The following is a 16934-nucleotide window of genomic DNA, read 5'->3' as shown; positions in this document are numbered from 1 at the left end:
CTCTATGTCTAAAACCCACATATGAGTGAGTACATATCATGTTTGTCTTTTTGTGATTGGGCTACCTTGCTCAGGATGGTTTCTTCTAGTTCCATCCATTTTCCTGCAAATTTCAAGATTCCATTGTTTTTTTTTTTTTTTCTGCTGAGTAGTACTCCATTGTGTAAATGTACCACATTTTCTCTATCCATTCTTCGGTTGGGGGGCATCTAGGCTGCTTCCAGTTTCTGGCTATTAACAAATAGGCAAGCAATTATTTTTAAATAATATTTGCTTCAATTATTACAGCTCAAGACAGGTAAGCTTATAGATTAAGGGTAGAAAATCAAAATAGCAGGTATGAAATAAGCATTGCATATTAAGTCAGAACTTTTTTTACCTGACCCATGAAAAAAATACATTTGTTTATAACACCTATATACTCGAATGACTGATACAGACTTCTCAGCAATAATAACATTTAATGTGTGGCATGTTCTGGAAGCATGGTAGCACATGTCTTAATCTCACCACTGAAGAGGCAGAAGCAGGTGGATCTCTGTAAATTTGCAGCCAGCCTGGTCTAAAGAGCAAGTTCCAGGACAGCCATGACTATAGTGTGACTGTCTTTAAAAAAATTCATTAACTATATGTATCCCTTGTATCCATACATTTTAAGAAAACATAGGTTGATGTATCATCAAGTTTATGACACTCAGTACATGCTTAATCGTGCTTTGCTTGGATTTTTCCCACTAACTTAAGAGCTACAAGAAGCTGTTGAGGAGGTCCTGCCAACCCTGAAAAAGGATGGCGTGTCTGTCTTTTACACAAGCAGAACTTCTAACACAAATGGCGTGGACACACTACTGGACAAGGTGGATGGAGTGTCAGCAGAACCTACTCCGGAGTCATGGAGGTCTGAAGTCACTTTTAGCACACCTGCAGTGTACATTTATACTTCGGGTACCACAGGTAAGTAAGAGGAGATTTCTAAGGCACAGGCCTGTCCTGGAAGAGCTAACCACTGACCTGACCTTTTAAATATTCTATTTCCCTAGCAAAACTTATCAAATAACTAATACTTCAGGGGATTTAGATCTTAGCCCATGAAAACTGATCTTATTTTATCACACGTGATCTCATTTGCTTTTCCCCAGCTCTACACACCCCTACTCAGTTGCTGTAAAACATAAAAACAGTTAGCCAGTAACTACAGAAGTAGTTGAGATGATGGATAAAATTTGGCCCTGAATTGGCCGTTAGAAATTTTTAATGCTCGTTGTATTTTGACCCTTTTATATCTATAGTCCATCTGTAATATGTAATTGATATAAATGGGACATACCAAAGAACAACTATGGGGAGATATTTACATAAATGTCTGGGCTGATATTTCCCATACAGTATCAATGTAGAGTGAGTCTAGCACAGGGCCTAAAACACTGTGTGTCATCAAGTGTAGGACGCCTTCCCTGTGCACTAGCATGCTGTGAGCTGTTGAAGAATCACTGCAGTAGCTGCTACTTGGAACAAGCAATGTCCCATGTCACTGTAACCAGCTTTCGTCAAGGGACTCAAAGGCATTGCTCACTCAGCTCCCTCCTGTCCTTGCATCTCCCCCTTTCCTTGACTCGGAAACTTAGAAAGGCATTAAGGACTTCCCAGGACAAGAAGTAAAGTGTTAAGACTCACCTTGTGGGCCATCTCCAGGCTCATAAATTAAGATGGTAATACCCCATCCCCCCGCCTAATAATGTAATAAAAATTCAAAGTCTGCCTAGCAAAAGCCAGGGAAAGTATTACCAAAATGTAATAGGCTGAAGCAAAGGCAGGGAGCCAGCCCCACATGTTGATAATGATGATCGTTGTTATTATTGTGAGGAAATTAAATTATGAGTCGTGTACACATTCTCCTTGTAATTAATCAAAGGTTAAGGTTGAAGGTTCTGTTGAGCCTGTTATCTCAACACCAGCCCACAGAATCTCTGTCCTTTGCTCCAGCAGGCTCTCAGTCGCCATCCGATAGAGTGCAGTTGCTAGGCCCCAGTTTAGCATGAATGTAGGAAACCCTTCACACTGTTGTTTTCTTTTTTACTGAATATTTCCTTTAAATAAATGAGAATAAGAATAAGGGGGCTGGAGATGTGGCTCAGCCATTAAAGACTAGGCTCACCCAAAAATATAAGAATAAGAACAAGGGACGTCTACCTTCACTTCAGAAGAATAATACAATGCATAGATGAGATTGCAAACTTTGATTATAGTTGGGATGAAAGGAGCTTTTGACTAGTGATGGAGAAATCCAGTCCTAATACTGGAAAGTAGGGAACTTCTTCACAAAACATGTTTTGACAAGGAAATGGAAAACTTGTGTTCAGGGGTGTTTTCTAACACTCTGAAAATTAATTCCATAATTTGGCACTGATATTTAAACAGTAAGACTGGTGTTTATTTTATTGTTTTACCTATGGATGAAATATCTGCATATTACTCTTGTATAAAGTAATTAAATGAGACCATTTAAGTACTTAGAGACCAAAGGTTTCCTTCCCTATACAAAATTATGTAATTGTTACAAAATACTCTTCTTGATTGATTAGTACAAAATCTTAAATTAGGAAAGTTCTGAAAGCACCAAAGCTCAGAAGGTGAGTTTAAAAAAAAATGCAACTCTAGCCAGGCAGTGGTGGCCCATGTCTTTAATTCCTTGCACTGAGGCGGACCTCAGTGAGTTTGGGGCTAGCCTGATCTACAAAGTGAGTTCGAGAAAAGTCAGGACTGTTAGACAGACAAACCCTATCTTGAAAAACCATTTTTAAAAAATGCAACTCTGAACTTTTACTATTCAAATGATTCTTTTCTGTGGTAAATACAATTGATTTACTGATGGTTTTTCTTCTATTGCTTTTTTTTTTATTCTATGTCTGTCTCACATCATGTATCTTGATCCCATTCATTCCCCATCCCTTTGCATCTGCCCTCAGCCCCTGCATTGTCCCCCATTAAAACAAAATTCAAGAGAAAAAAAGGAATAAAATAAAATGAGAAAAATAAAAAGGGGAAGGAATTAAAAATCTTGTCATGGAAGCTGCGATGGTTTTTTCTATTTCTTAATGTTACTATAGAATGGAGCATTAGCATGAGTTCAGCGCCCTGCAGCACTGACAATGGAGATGAATTTGGAACTGTGTTTACAGTGATAGATGGCTTGCTGCCCACAGAACAAAGTGTTGCATGGGCAATGCCTGGGTTAGTGCAGATTCCTCAGGGACCTGCTTTCCTTGTCACAAAGAAGAGTTGCCTACTCGGGTCTTAAGCTCTAGCTGAGCCCCTAAGTTAGTGACTTCCTCCTCACCACTAGTCAGTCCTCCATGAGAAGCCATGAAAGCCTACTTTTAAAAGAAAGTCCTTTTTAATTGTGGAAATTATTATTAGGAAAATGCAAGTTTGCTTAGTTTAACACACTAAAACTACAGTAGAAACCATTCATACTTCTCGGATTGGCAAAAAGCCCAGTGTCTGAGCTTTCATTGGCAAGGCTATGAGGAAGCATTTTCATTTTTTACAGGCCAGAGAGTGAGTGGGTATCCCCTTTATAACTGGCAGTCTACTGTTTACAAACTCAGATTACAAATACATGTTTTTTAGCCTGTAACAACATTTATAGTGTGAATTGCCATGTGAACAAAGCAATTTATGATGGAATCGCTTGAAATAGAAAGATTATATAAACAAATAGTAACTTTTTCATATAACAAATATGAGGCAGCTAGGATAAGAAATAAATGGTTGGATACATGAGGGAAGTCTATAAATGTAGCTGCACAATATTTGTATTTTGAATGAAATTGACAAATATATCTCATTACAAAGGAAGGGATTAGTGGTCTGCACTATTGAGTCTCTCAAGCTTAGCTTCCGCATCTGTAAGTTAGACAATATAATTCGATTTACTCTTAAACTGAAATTTTTGAAAATGCCTTACCAAGCAGTGAGCCCAAGACAGGAACACATTCTCTTCAAACCATTGCTATGTCATCTGCCTGCCTCGGGACTCAACAAACTGTGCCTTGAGAACCAATACAGTCTCCAGGTGTTCTTAAAACATGGCCGCCATTAAGCCTGTATGTATGTGCATGGTTGCTTTCAGCACACTGGCAAATATGGGTCAGCACAACAATGACCATATGACCCCACAAAATCTAAAATATTTGCTTTTGGGTGTTTTTGAGAATTAAAATATATATATATATATATATACACCTGTAGTCTGACTGCTCCTCCTCCCCTACCCTACCTTCAAGCAATTCTTCCAGCATGATGAGAGGGAACTTTATATACAGATCTCTCTCCCACACTATGAATGGCCGGCCTAGCTCACTGATGCCTTCTCCTATGTCTTTGTAAAGGTCTCCCAAAAGCTGCAACCATCAATCACCAGCGCCTGTGGTATGGAACTGGCCTTTCCCTGGCGAGTGGGATTAAGGCCCATGATGTAATCTATACCACTATGCCTCTGTACCACAGTGCAGCACTTATGATTGGCCTCCACGGATGCATCGTGGCTGGTAAGTTCTGTTTCTCTCACCAGGCATCCAGAATTGACATGCATTCACATCTGCTCATAAAGAAAAGCAAATCTGGCTACATCTGGCTACTTGCCTGTCTACCAGAGACAGTATTCACTTTGGCATCGATTGCAATATAGGAGTCAGCATTATGTATCCCTTCAGGAGAGTTTATGTTGCTTTTACCCATAAAGGTTCAATCCCCTGTCGCCCTCTTTGAGAAAACTAGTCTCTATTCTTTCACTGAAATAAATGACTTTTCTCCCATGTGACGTTTTATTTTTATATAAACCTCTATTTATTTGAAATAAACTATATGGCACATATAATAACATATATACATATACATACATGTGTATATAATATGTACATGTTTGTGATTCTGAGCCCTGGTGGGATAGTGTTAAAGGCAAGGCCTTTGGAAGTGTTAGGCCGTGTCTGTGGAGCTTTTGAACATTGGATTGGTGCCCTGGTAAGCAGACAGAGTAGAGAATCTCCTCACTGACTCTGCCCTCCCCTTTTAAGCAGGCATGGAGAGATGATGGCCATTCCCAGACAAAAAGAATGCCCTTGCCAGACACTGGATTTGCTGATGCCTTGCTTTTGAACCTCATGGCCTCCAAAACTTGGAGAAGTTGTTGTTTTTAGTGTAAGCTAGCCCAGCCATGATCACTTTTTATAGCAGCTTGAACTAAAACTCATGGTCCAAGCATCTATTTCTTTCCCTCATCAACTGACTCATCAGCTCTGAACTACTTTGCCTGGCATCAGCCCTGTCCTTCAGGAGCAAAGCATGGCTGGGCATGGGTATATTACTGCATCTTCAAGAGCAGAGTGTTTCAGAGGTCTCCGAAGCAGACCGATAAGTACCTTCAGCACCACAATCACAGGCAAAAGGAGAGAAAAATATTTTTTAAGAGTCTCTTCTTGGTACTAGTCATTGGAATATTTAGGAGTAAAAGTAAGGGAACAACATGGAAAATAGGTATGGGATTCCTGTGGCTACTGCAATGTATTACCAGACTCTCAGTGGCTTCCAGCAACACGGGTTTGTTTTCTCACTGTTCTACGAGTCAGAAGCCCTAAAAACAGCAGTCTCTGGCTGGGCTGCTCTCCTTCCGCATGCTAAAGATATGGGTCCTGGTCTTCTCCACTGTTAGAGGCTGCCTGAATGCCTTGACTCATGGTCTTTCATCTTCAAGTCATACCCTCCAACTCCCCCCACCCCCGAGCCACCTTTATTTTCTCTCCTCTTTAGATAACTTTACAATTGGGTAAGGAGATAGTCTGGGAAAACTTTCTCACCTTCGGACCCTTAGCCTAGTCACATGCATTGCCACACAAGGTAATATGGTCATGGACTGTGGTGGCCTCTCTCTCTCTCTCTCTCTCTCTCTCTCTCTCTCTCTCTCTCTCTCTGCTTATCCCTCCCTTCCTCAGATCCTTCTTCCTCTCCTCCATCGAATAACCCTCATTTGGGCACCTGGATTGTATTAGAATGATTTCCCATGCTTCCTCCCCTCTTCCACAGATGGGAGGGTCACAAGGGTGAAAACAAGTCTCCATTATGCTTTGCATTAAATGTAAGAGGCACTCCACACCTGTTGGATTCCATTCATTTTTAAATTTCTCCAATCCTTCCCTGATGTGCTTTTTTTTTTTTTTTAATAGGGGCTACTCTTGCTCTTCGGAGCAAGTTTTCAGCCAGCCAGTTTTGGGACGACTGCAGGAAATACAATGCCACTGCCATCCAGTACATCGGTGAGCTGCTTCGGTACCTGTGCAACACGCCCCAGGTAACACTCCCTGTGTTTTAATATCTGTTCAAAAGTCGATGAGATGTTTGAGCGTCCTGGGATTGTGCCGGGCTTCTGCTGACACAGCTATCTCAGTTCTCAGTTTAGATGACAGCTGTCTGTTATGACGACACACTGAGGCACACTTAACATTTAGAAAGACTTTGATGGCGAACAGTGACTGCTAATTTTATTGCAGTTTTTATTCTCTGTCTTGTTACATGTTTTCACACCTTCCCCTTCCCAGGCCCTCCTCTTTCTTTCCTGCTTGTGAAAAGGTCATATGTTAACCTATTTGAGCCACTCCAGCAAAAGTCACTCATTCCTTCTCCTAGCTGTGTTTCTGGCTCTCTCTCTCTCTATCTCTCTCTCTCTCTCTCTCTCTCTCTCTCTCTCTCTCTCTCTCTCTCTCTCTTTGGTTTTTTGAGACAGGGTTTCTCTGTGTAGCTTTGGAGCCTATCCTGGTACTCGCTCTGGAGACCTCTGGCCTCGAACTCACAGTAATCCACCTGCCTCTGCCTCCCAAGTGCTGGGATTAAAGGCATGCACCACCAACGCCCGGTGCACTTGTGTTTCTTGCTTCCTGTCTTCCCTGGGCTCTGTAACTTTTTAATAGTTTTGTCTCCTCAACCTCCCTTACCCTCTCTTCCACCAAAGCTGTTTAGAAAACTTTTACTTGATGCTGTTTAATGGATAAATCTACTCCCAGCCTTGAAACAAGTAAATCAAATCTGTTTCAAGGTATCTCCAAGGGTCTTAGGTCTACCCTGCCTGGAGCTATCCAGAGACCTTGACAGGGTTGCTCACGAGAACTCCCGCTGTGCAGTCGCTGGTAGCTGCCTTGGGACCTGATCAGAGTTTCTTAACAGTACCACTGCTGTTGTTTGGAGCCTGCTAATTTTTGGCTGTGTGGACTTATTCTATGCCATCAAGACATTTAGTGGCTTCTCTGACCTTCATTCTTAAGATGTTTAGTGGCTTCCCATTCTGCCAGTCCATGACAATTACAATGTCTGTAGATATTGACAAATGTCCCCAAGCAGGCAAGTCTGACTAGATGGTACAGTACAATCCACCAGATTTTAATTCCTTTAAGCTATTCAATCAACAAACAAGCAAACTCAAAAGACCGCCGAGTTGATTAATCACTATTGGTAAGCGTCTGTTACATTCAACTTACATACCAGGTGCTATGTGGCAAGGAAAGAAGAAAAAGAGCCTCCCCTCCCCCACCAGACTTCCTCTCCTCATGCCACTCAGCCATCTGAGCCCAGGTGCCAGCTCACTGGGAGCCCCTCCTACCAATAATCCATCTTGCCCCTCCTGATCTCATGGCACTTATCACACCTTCTCACCAATCAGATTGTTGTCTGTCTTCCTTCCCCACAGTGAAATTCCATGCAAAGGCTTTATTCACTGCTCCTCAGCGTGGGGGTGAGAAACCAGCATCCCAGGCGCCAACAAATTTTGCTGACTGAACCTCTAAGTTCTTGCTCTGGGGAGGGAAAAAATGTTTACTTGAATTGAGGGAAGTAAATGTTTTTCTTCCAAAATGTTCAGGCTTGGCATACTTGTTGTAATTTTTTTTTTTGAACATTCAGCAGATGCATAAAGGTCATAACTATCTATGGGCTAAAGCAGAACCTTTTCCCTCACAGCGTTTCCTACATTAGTAACTCACCTGGTTCTCATGATGACATATCCATCTCTTATAACCTAGAAACATGCCTGGGGCCTTTCTGCTTGGCATTCCTTCTCTGCTGTAAAGGCATCTATCTGCCTTATCAATTAGAAGTCTCCTGGGAGATTGTGTTCTTCTGTTTGTTTTAAAGGTCTCCTTTAACTGGAGAAAATAAACACACTTGTGTGTCATGTTTATGCTCGTCAGCTGTAAACAGACACATGCTCGGATTGTCCCTCTTTTCTCTTAATGTTATCTCAAATGCTGGGAAACAATGATGGATCTTACACTTTCAAAATATACCGTATGCCCTGAGGTATAATCTGTGTCTAGGACTGGGTCTAGATGCTGTGGGTTGCCCCCGAGTGCTGCCTGTCTCCTTGTAAGAAAGTCTAAGGAATGAACCAAGTTATCTCAAAAAATCCCTCGGTGAAGAAATTTCACAAATCATGGGTCATTCTAGATGGCCCAAGTTCTGCACTTGGCGGGGAGGTTGGAAAAGGTCATCTTGGTACCTGTTTACATGTGAAAACACCACATGTACCAAAAATAATTAAAATAAAAGATAGAATTGAAAGAACTTCTCAGAAAAGAACTCTGGATCAATGTGGCCAGGACTGCCTTACCCTCAGAGCCACTGAGAATAATAAGCTGTCCTTAGAGAGCCTGACAACACCAGCAGCCAGAGAACTGACCAGGTAAACCAAATGGCTCTCTTCAGCATGGCTCATCGGGAGACCCTAGGGCCAGCACAGCAAAGTTGAGGCTGCTATGGCTGCCTTCTGTCTTCTTGACCATGTTCAGTTGCTTTTCTGGGAGAGCAGAGGACATGGAAGAGTGGGACCCCAGGAACAATTCTTCAGGTCACTGGCTCAGATTGGGCTCCCAGGGAAATACTACATCAGAGCAAGGACCCTGGAGTCTTCAGGCCCGTACCCTGCCTCGACCATTTGAGCGTTATAGTCAACCCTTCAAAACACCAGCTCCCCAGTGGCCAACGCTGACACAATACTACTTTTCCTTGTGTAGAGTCTGACTACAAAATGAGATTGTGAACAGAAAGCACGGAGTGAAGCATCTGTCTCTAGTAAATGTGTAACAGGTGACAACTATGACCATCATTATCATTGTTCTCTGAGCCTGCTAGTATGCATATGACAGTGAGTCTACCCCTCGTACACAGAAGAAACGAGAACTTCTTCTCTTAGCACATTAATCTGTCCCTCTCATCTGGCTTTTAAGGAGGCACAGGATAGCAAGGCTATTATTGACTGAAGTGGTTTTAAGGTTGTGTAGCTGGACCTTCTCTATCTATTCTGCCCATTTTCCTAGTAACATCTGGGTCTTGCCCTGCAGAGCACTCATTTATAATGAAAAGGTCACTCTGCATCATGTCTTCAGTGGGAAAGTTGGTCCCACTCCTGTGTTGTTTACGAAGTTGCCTAAAAATGGTATCCTTTAAGGGAAAACTATTTTTAAAAATTTCCCTGTTTATAGGTATTTATTTAATGTGTATGGGTGTTTTGCCTGTATGTATGTCTGTGCGTCACATGTATGCCTGATGACAGCAGAGGTCAGAATGGGAAGGTGGATCCCCTAGAGCTGGAGTTACAGATGGCTGTGAGCCATCATGCAAGTGCTGGGAACCAAACCTAGGTCCTCTACAATAACAGTTAGTGCTCCCTAAGGCAGAGCCATCCCTCCAACTCCCTCCTTTAGGAAAAAAAAAAAAAAAGTATATATTAATGCAAGATGTTGCTAAAGCTGAGTATTTTGGTCCTCTAGTCAGGAACTAAGTGATGGCAGAGGGTTCTAGATAAGATTTTGTGTATCTGCTGGGGTGTGGCCAAGGACAGCAAAGGGAAGAGTTCCAGGAGCCACAAGTAAAAGTCGAGGTGTTTGGAAGGGGAGTTGAGATGAGCAGAACACTGGTGGAGAGACTCGCCTTACCTCCCTAGAGATTTCTTCCCTTGCTCTTGGCATGTGATGAGCTCTCGGGTCTCTTCCAGCCTGAGATTTCCTTTCTGAATCACCTGAATTCTGGCAGAAACAGGCCAGACTGGTGTGTGCCAGCACTAGGTGCAAAGAAAACAGAGGCAAAGCCGAAGAAAGAAGGAAGAGAGGAGAATCAGGAAGGTTTGCCAGAGGCAATGAGCTATGACAGGTGCACAAAGTTCTCCCACCATGCGGAGAAAGGCAGCTTCTGGTTATCTGGAACAGAGTGGTGAAGCTGACTGTTAGAAATGCAAACGGCTCTGCAGGTGAGCTGAGCCTGTCGCCCATGAGGCAGGGAGAGGCTTCATTGTGCTTTATCTTAAATATGAACATGACAGATTGTGACTAGAGAGCCTCACATGGAAGGATGAGGTGGAAGATTGCACTTTTAGATAGGGTTTGGGGCTGCACTAAGGAGGGGTCACAGGAAGGAGAAAGGCCTCTTGCATGAAGGGAGTTTTTAATGGGTCTAAATAATAAAAACGCAGAGTCAGATATAAAAGAAAAGGCTGAGAAATCAGAGAGAAGAAGGAGCAAGCCAAAGCCACCTACCTCTACCTCGTTAGCTTCCTATGGGAAAAGAGAGCAAGTTCCTGTTTCTTCCCACTTATATCCTCTTTCTGATCAGCCATCTCCCTTCCTGTCTGTCTGTACAGGCCTCCAGACCTTCTATGGTTAGCTAGTAGCAAGCTCTATCCTCTGGTCTTCAGACAAGCTTTATTTGTACAAGCAAGATATCACCACAGCCTCCCTATGTACAACACAGTGGATGTTAAGAACATGGACTCAGGAGTTTTTGAAGATAATGACCTTTCACCTTTTGGATCTGACACAAAGACAAGAAAACCAAGGGGGAAAAAACACAGTTGCATTATCTAAAAAACCAAGAGAGGGCTGGACAGAGAATTATGTAGTTAAGACCATTTGGACCAGAGTTTGGTTCCCAGCATCCACGTAGTGGATCACAACCATCCATAACTCCAGTTCCATGGGTTCTGACATCTTCTTCTGGCCTCATCCATCACCAGGTATGCACTTGGTGCTCATACATATATGCAGGCAAAACACTCACACATATCAAATAAATAAATATTTTTTAAAGCTAAGAGATATTGCAACCTTGAACTACATAGTACAGAAATCTGAAAGATGGAGGGGACTCAAGAAAGGTAAAACCTAAGAGGCAAGTAACATGATAAAATTTAAGTGGAGAGAGATTCATTCTCTAAGAGCAGTTGCATTCTGACAGCAGCACCCCTGCAAGCAAGAAGACAATGCTGTGATGACTTCAGAATTGTAAACAAAAGTTATTGTCCATCTAGAATTCTATACCAAGCTGTATTATCAATCAATTTTACAATAGCAATATTTTCAAACTGGGCCGTGTTGCACAGGCCTGTAACCCAAGCTACTTGGGAGTAAAATTTGATGAATCAGGAGTTAGAAATGTAAGCATTAAAGTTAGAAAGGTGGAGAATAGAAAAAACACTAGGAGTTAGAAGTATCTGTCTCAAAGCAGCTAGCTAAGGGCAAAAGGTTGGGACAGAGAAACGGAATGAGCACAGTATGCTTCATTCAAAAGCCCTTTCAGTACGAATTGATTTTTATGCTGCATACTCTTTTTCTCTCTTTCTTTCACTTTATTCTTCTCTTCCTTCCTTTTTTTTTTTTAAAGACAGGACCTCGTGTATCCTAAGCTGGCCTCTGGCCTCACACTCTGTAAACAGCCTGAGGATGACATTGAACCTCTGATACTCCTGCCTCTTAAAAGTGCTGTCTGAAGACAGATAGATGTGTATTTGATTCTTGAAACAACTCTTTTGCTGTCTTTGTAACTCTGTGCTTTTTACTACATGCTTCCCAAGGCTCCTCAATTTCCCTCAATTGAAATATGAGATAAATACTTCCTGGCCTGTCTTGTCTGACTGGCTTTAGAAACTGCAGTAAGATGACCAGACCAAATGCGGATACATAGTCAAGCCCTCAGTGAAAATATTCTGCTTGCTTTAATTTTCTGGTTCTCTGCATTCCTCCCAGTACACTCTGACCTCTTACCTTTCTTTAGTCACTGAAACCCAGGTGTGTTTGCATGTCTCAGTTCAGCTCTGATGTAGAAGGCAAAATAGGGAAATGATGGAGAAAATGACCCACAAGACAATTCTTTAGGAAAATGGCTTTGGTGGTGAAGAAGTACCTTGTCCCCAGGGGAAGGAAGAGTGTGAGTCACACTTCACTCTCAGCTAACAAGCAAAAAGAAGTAAAAATTGGCTTCTTACAAGTTTCCAGACCTCATTTGTGTTCAGAAACATTTCTACCCTTCAAACCTCAATCCCTTCTGCCAGTGTAACAAGACCCTGTGAAAACTGAACCCACGGTATTATGATTATAAACCCAGCTACCCGCCACCCACAGGTGTCCTGCTGCACCTGTGAGGCTGGCCAGGTGCCCACTCACCTAGCACCTGCACCCTTAAGTCCTCTGCCTTGTGTGGAAGCCCCAGCCATGGGCTGCTGAGCATTCCCCGGTGGAGGTTACTTGTTTAACCACAGATTATGTATGTAAAACACAGGCCTAAGCCCTGTGGAGGATTCAGAGACAGGTTTGGTCTCCAAGGAGGATGCATTTGACAAAAGAGAGACACAGACAAGGCTATTAGACCAGGAAGTGAACAAAGTACATGGGTGGAGAACAGGGTGTGGGCAGCACATGTAACCAGCAGAAGGCCTTGAATTCACACGTGGAAAGGCCTCTGTGAAATGTCTCACCGGCCTGGGGATTGGTGAGCACCAAGATCAGGTGGCCCTTAAGTGAAAATAAGTATTTTTTCAAATATTGGAATGCTCAAGTCTCAGAGATTCCCATGAAAGGAGCAGGAAAGGAACTCTGGAAATCTGCCCGTCCTTTCTGAGGAGAATATTTTGGGGGCAGGAGAACCCTATAATTAATGATAACACCAGAACTGGCCCTGACAAACAGACTCACTCTCTACTGCCTGACAGGTCCTAGGTAATTGTGAAAGAAAACACAGTGACCTGTGAGATGATGAAGATATTATATCCCTCAGCAGTCAGATTGCCAGGGACTTACACAGGTTCAAAAACCCTCAGCTAACTTTGACTTGAGGACTCTGGCCCCTCTCCGTACATTCTCCTCAGAAAGATTGCTCAAGGGACCATCTTTCTTCAGTGACAATTTCTGTCTACCTCTCCAGCTAGAAAAGCCATGGTGACCTTCACCACCTAAGTCCTTTGACCAATCAAGCTACGTAAAAATCAAATCCATCCATACTGGCAGTTTCCTGAGCTTCTAGCTCCTTCTCCGTGGAACCAATTCAAAGTTTGTTTTGATTTGCCTTCTAGTTGCTCCAGCCTTTCCCCTTATAGGAAACCAGCAGTCTCCTCCCTCCTTTCTCTTCCTCTCTTCCCTCTCAACCCTTATCCCCAGGCTATATTCCAAAGTCCTTTCTCAGCCTAGGAAGTAAAGAAAGATCTGGACTAATGTTGTTGTTCTTCATTGGTTTATGGGAAATACCCTCCACCCTGCCCCATGTCAGCTGGGTTCCCAGTTTTCTTCACTGCCACATGAAAGCTGTTGCTTTACCAACAGAAACACCCAGAATCCTACTGGTACCCAAATATGTTCTTTTCTGAGAGTTTTCCATGAGCACATTCCTTCTGGAAATTCACTGGCACTCACCAGAGCCATAAGAAAACTATTGACATTTTGTACTGGATACAAATTAAATGTTGGCATTACCTGGTTCATCTGGTTGTTTCATCTTGCCTCAAATCAAAATGAAAAACTAACCTTTTTTAAATATTAAATCAGCACCCACCTGTGAGACTATGCCACTCATGTTGCAGAAAGAGGGAGTTATGTCTGTGAGTGATAGACTAAGATGAATTTGTAACAACACAAATATGAAATAAAATCAGGGCAACTACCAGCATAAATTAAATGCATAGAATCTGAATACAATGAATACATAAACCCCAGCTCTCAGAAATGTTAACGTTCTGTCTGCTTCCTGTCCCGTTACCACAGAAACCAAATGACCGTGACCACAAAGTGAAAATAGCCCTGGGAAATGGCTTACGGGGAGATGTGTGGAGAGAGTTCATCAAGCGATTTGGGGACATCCACATTTATGAGTTCTACGCTTCCACTGAAGGCAATATTGGATTCCTGAATTATCCAAGAAAAATTGGTGCTGTTGGAAGAGCCAACTACCTACAAAGAGTTAAGTACACTGAAAAATGAACTCAAGTGTAGCTGGCTTTCAGAATGGAGTCCTTGAACCATGCCCTATCAGTCTCACCAAGAGATACCTGCCCATTCTCTATGATGATGGCCTTTTTGAGGTCATCTCATACTCACAGCAACTCATTACTTTTAACGTTTGAAGCCTGTATGAAGTCACCCTCCCTTCATTCATACTTGTCCATGGGGGAGAAAACCCTGAAGGTTACCTTTCCGTAAATTTATTGTACACTGTGAAACAAAGTTTTCCCTTTAATTGAGGTGTGCATAAAAATCACAAAGGGAGTTTTTTATATATCTGGGTATAGGTTCCCAACTTCCTGGCTCTGGATCCAATTGTTCTGAGATAAGGCCCTTGGTGCTTTTAAAAACTTCCAAGTTAAGAGCAGCATCCCAGACCTTCAAGAGAACTGGGATGTTCTGGTAGACATGTGTGTTCTCCTCATAGGTCCACCAGAAAGATGTGTCTTATTTCTCTTCCCTCTCTCGGTTGTTTTATTAAATGCCCGGGGACCCTGAAGGTCTGTTTGCTTGGTGGTCAGCTAGTCATCCTAAGGATAACCAGTGGATACTGACACTCCATTGGCCTGAGCAGTGCTGTCATCACACCTCTAACAGGGAAATAGCAGAGCTCTGAGACAGCCTTTGTTCCCGGGGATTGACCAATGGAATAGTCCATATATATGAAGTGCTCTGTCTCTGAAGGGCAGACCCCAGTGCCACCATATCCTAGCTGAGTGGCCCCAGGAAGCTACTTACATCCCTTAGGCCTCAGTTTCAACATCTTAAAACAGTGATGAAAAGACTGAGTCCACCTTCTATCCCAAACTCAGTGTTCATAAGGGGAGAGACTTGCTGAGTTATTTATGCAAAGTTCCTGTTGTGTAATAATCTTGGGCATTAAGCCTTCCATTTCTTATACTCTGGTGTGAGCACAGGCATTCCCAAGTCCAAGGGCCCTCTCCAACCATGGCACCAAGCCCACGCTGTGCAGCTCACTCCCTGACCTCTAGACCCGTGCTGTCCAGTGTGGTAACTTCTAGCTATGTGTAAATATTTAAATGTCAATAAAGCAAACTTTTGGATTCAGTTCATCACTCATAGCAACAGCTTCCTTGCAAGTAACACCATTCTGAGCAGAGCAAGTGTTTGCACCACCATGAACAATCCTACCAAACCACACTGCTATAGGCCGGGATGTTAGTGTCAAGCCATCGTGAACTAGCCCAGCCATGGAGATCAAGGCTAAACACAAGCCAGCCGGCAGTGTTGCTACTATTGACCTCAGAAAGAGGATTTTAATGGAAATTTGTTTTCTACCAAGCTTTCACTTACACATGCACATATACACAACTAGCTCTTTACTTTCTCATCCTTTGGTTGTCATGTTTTTATTATCAGGTTTTCTACACTAAACAAATTTCTTTAAAAAGAAAAAGAAAGCCAGGTGGTGGTGGTGGTGGTGGTGGTGGTGGTGCACGCCTTTAATCTCAGTGCTCCAAAGCTACACACACACACACACACACACACACACACACACACCTCAGAAAAAAAAAAGTTTTTAAAGTATTAAGGTGTCCCAGCAGTTAATGTGGAAAGAAGCATTAACTACAACCACAAAAATATTGACATTATTATAAATTTCTTATAAATTAAATCAATGTACATTGTCCAAAAATACCACTTGGGGTTTTGTTTTGTTTTGTTTGAGACAAGGTATCTTTGTAGCTCTGGCTGTTCTTTAACTCATTATGTAGACCAGGCTGGCCCTCGAACTCAGAGATCAGCCAGCTTCTGCCTCCCAAGCACAGGACTAAAGGCGTGAACCACCACCACCCAGCACCACTTGATTTTAATGAAGTTGAATTTGAAGCTGGCATTGTAAACATGGCTAGCAGTTATATCTGGACACTTGTACTTGCTGATTTTCTTGAGTGGGGAAAATAATATGCTTATCATTATGATGGTATAATTCTTGCACCATCAACCTGTGTATTAAGATAGAGTTGGGGTATCTGTGCTTTAAGTTTGGTTTTAGTTTTGTAGGACAGGGATTGAACCCAAAGCCTTTCACATGCTAAACAAGCATTTACCACTAAGCTACAGCCCAGCCCTTTTAAAAACTTTTATAATAGGATAAACTCTTACTAAGGTTTGCCATACTAGCTCCAACTTGTGATCTTCCTGCTTCAGCACCCCTACACACACACACACACACACACACACACACACACACACAATGTAGCTGGGGTTACAGGTATGTACCACCACGCCTAGCTATTATAGCCTTTAATAACTTTATAATCATGCCTGAAATAATTTTTGCTTTGATTCTTAAATATGATGAGTAACAAGTCCTGAGGATGAGGGTACCAGCCATCTGATGGTAACATATTAATACACTATCACATATGACTTTAAATCCATTTGTAATCTGTCCACCAAAAGATATGTATGATACTTTTCCTAATAATAGACAAAAATTAGAAATAATCCAAGTACCCATTAAAAATATACATTAACAGAATAAGGTGGTAAATAAAAAAGGGCTCTTCATCTCCAATAAGGTTGGAGATGAAGCTCAGAGGTGGGTCCCTTGTATAGCTTGTGCAAGTTCTGAGCTCTGTCTCTGGTACCATCGACAGCAATACC

General features: G+C 42.3%; 1 protein-coding gene across 2 annotated transcripts in view; it reads left to right on the top strand.

Annotated features, from left to right (window-relative positions):
- Positions 1 to 16934, top strand: part of Slc27a2 (solute carrier family 27 member 2) — a 38806-nt gene that overhangs the window by 11687 nt on the left and 10185 nt on the right. The window contains exons 2-5 of one of the 2 annotated variants that reach the window (XM_027421929.2): positions 745 to 954; positions 4392 to 4550; positions 6222 to 6346; positions 14067 to 14261. In XM_027421929.2, coding sequence (XP_027277730.1) covers positions 745 to 954; positions 4392 to 4550; positions 6222 to 6346; positions 14067 to 14261 — 689 coding nt within the window. The remainder of the gene's footprint in view (positions 1 to 744; positions 955 to 4391; positions 4551 to 6221; positions 6347 to 14066; positions 14262 to 16934) is intronic. The other variant, XM_035445995.1, reaches the window with a different exon arrangement.

The sequence above is a fragment of the Cricetulus griseus genome, chromosome 6 (genome assembly GCF_003668045.3).
Source record: "Cricetulus griseus strain 17A/GY chromosome 6, alternate assembly CriGri-PICRH-1.0, whole genome shotgun sequence".
In the NCBI taxonomy this organism is placed as follows: Eukaryota; Metazoa; Chordata; class Mammalia; order Rodentia; family Cricetidae; genus Cricetulus; species Cricetulus griseus.
This window is presented reverse-complemented; position numbering and strand designations above follow the sequence as displayed.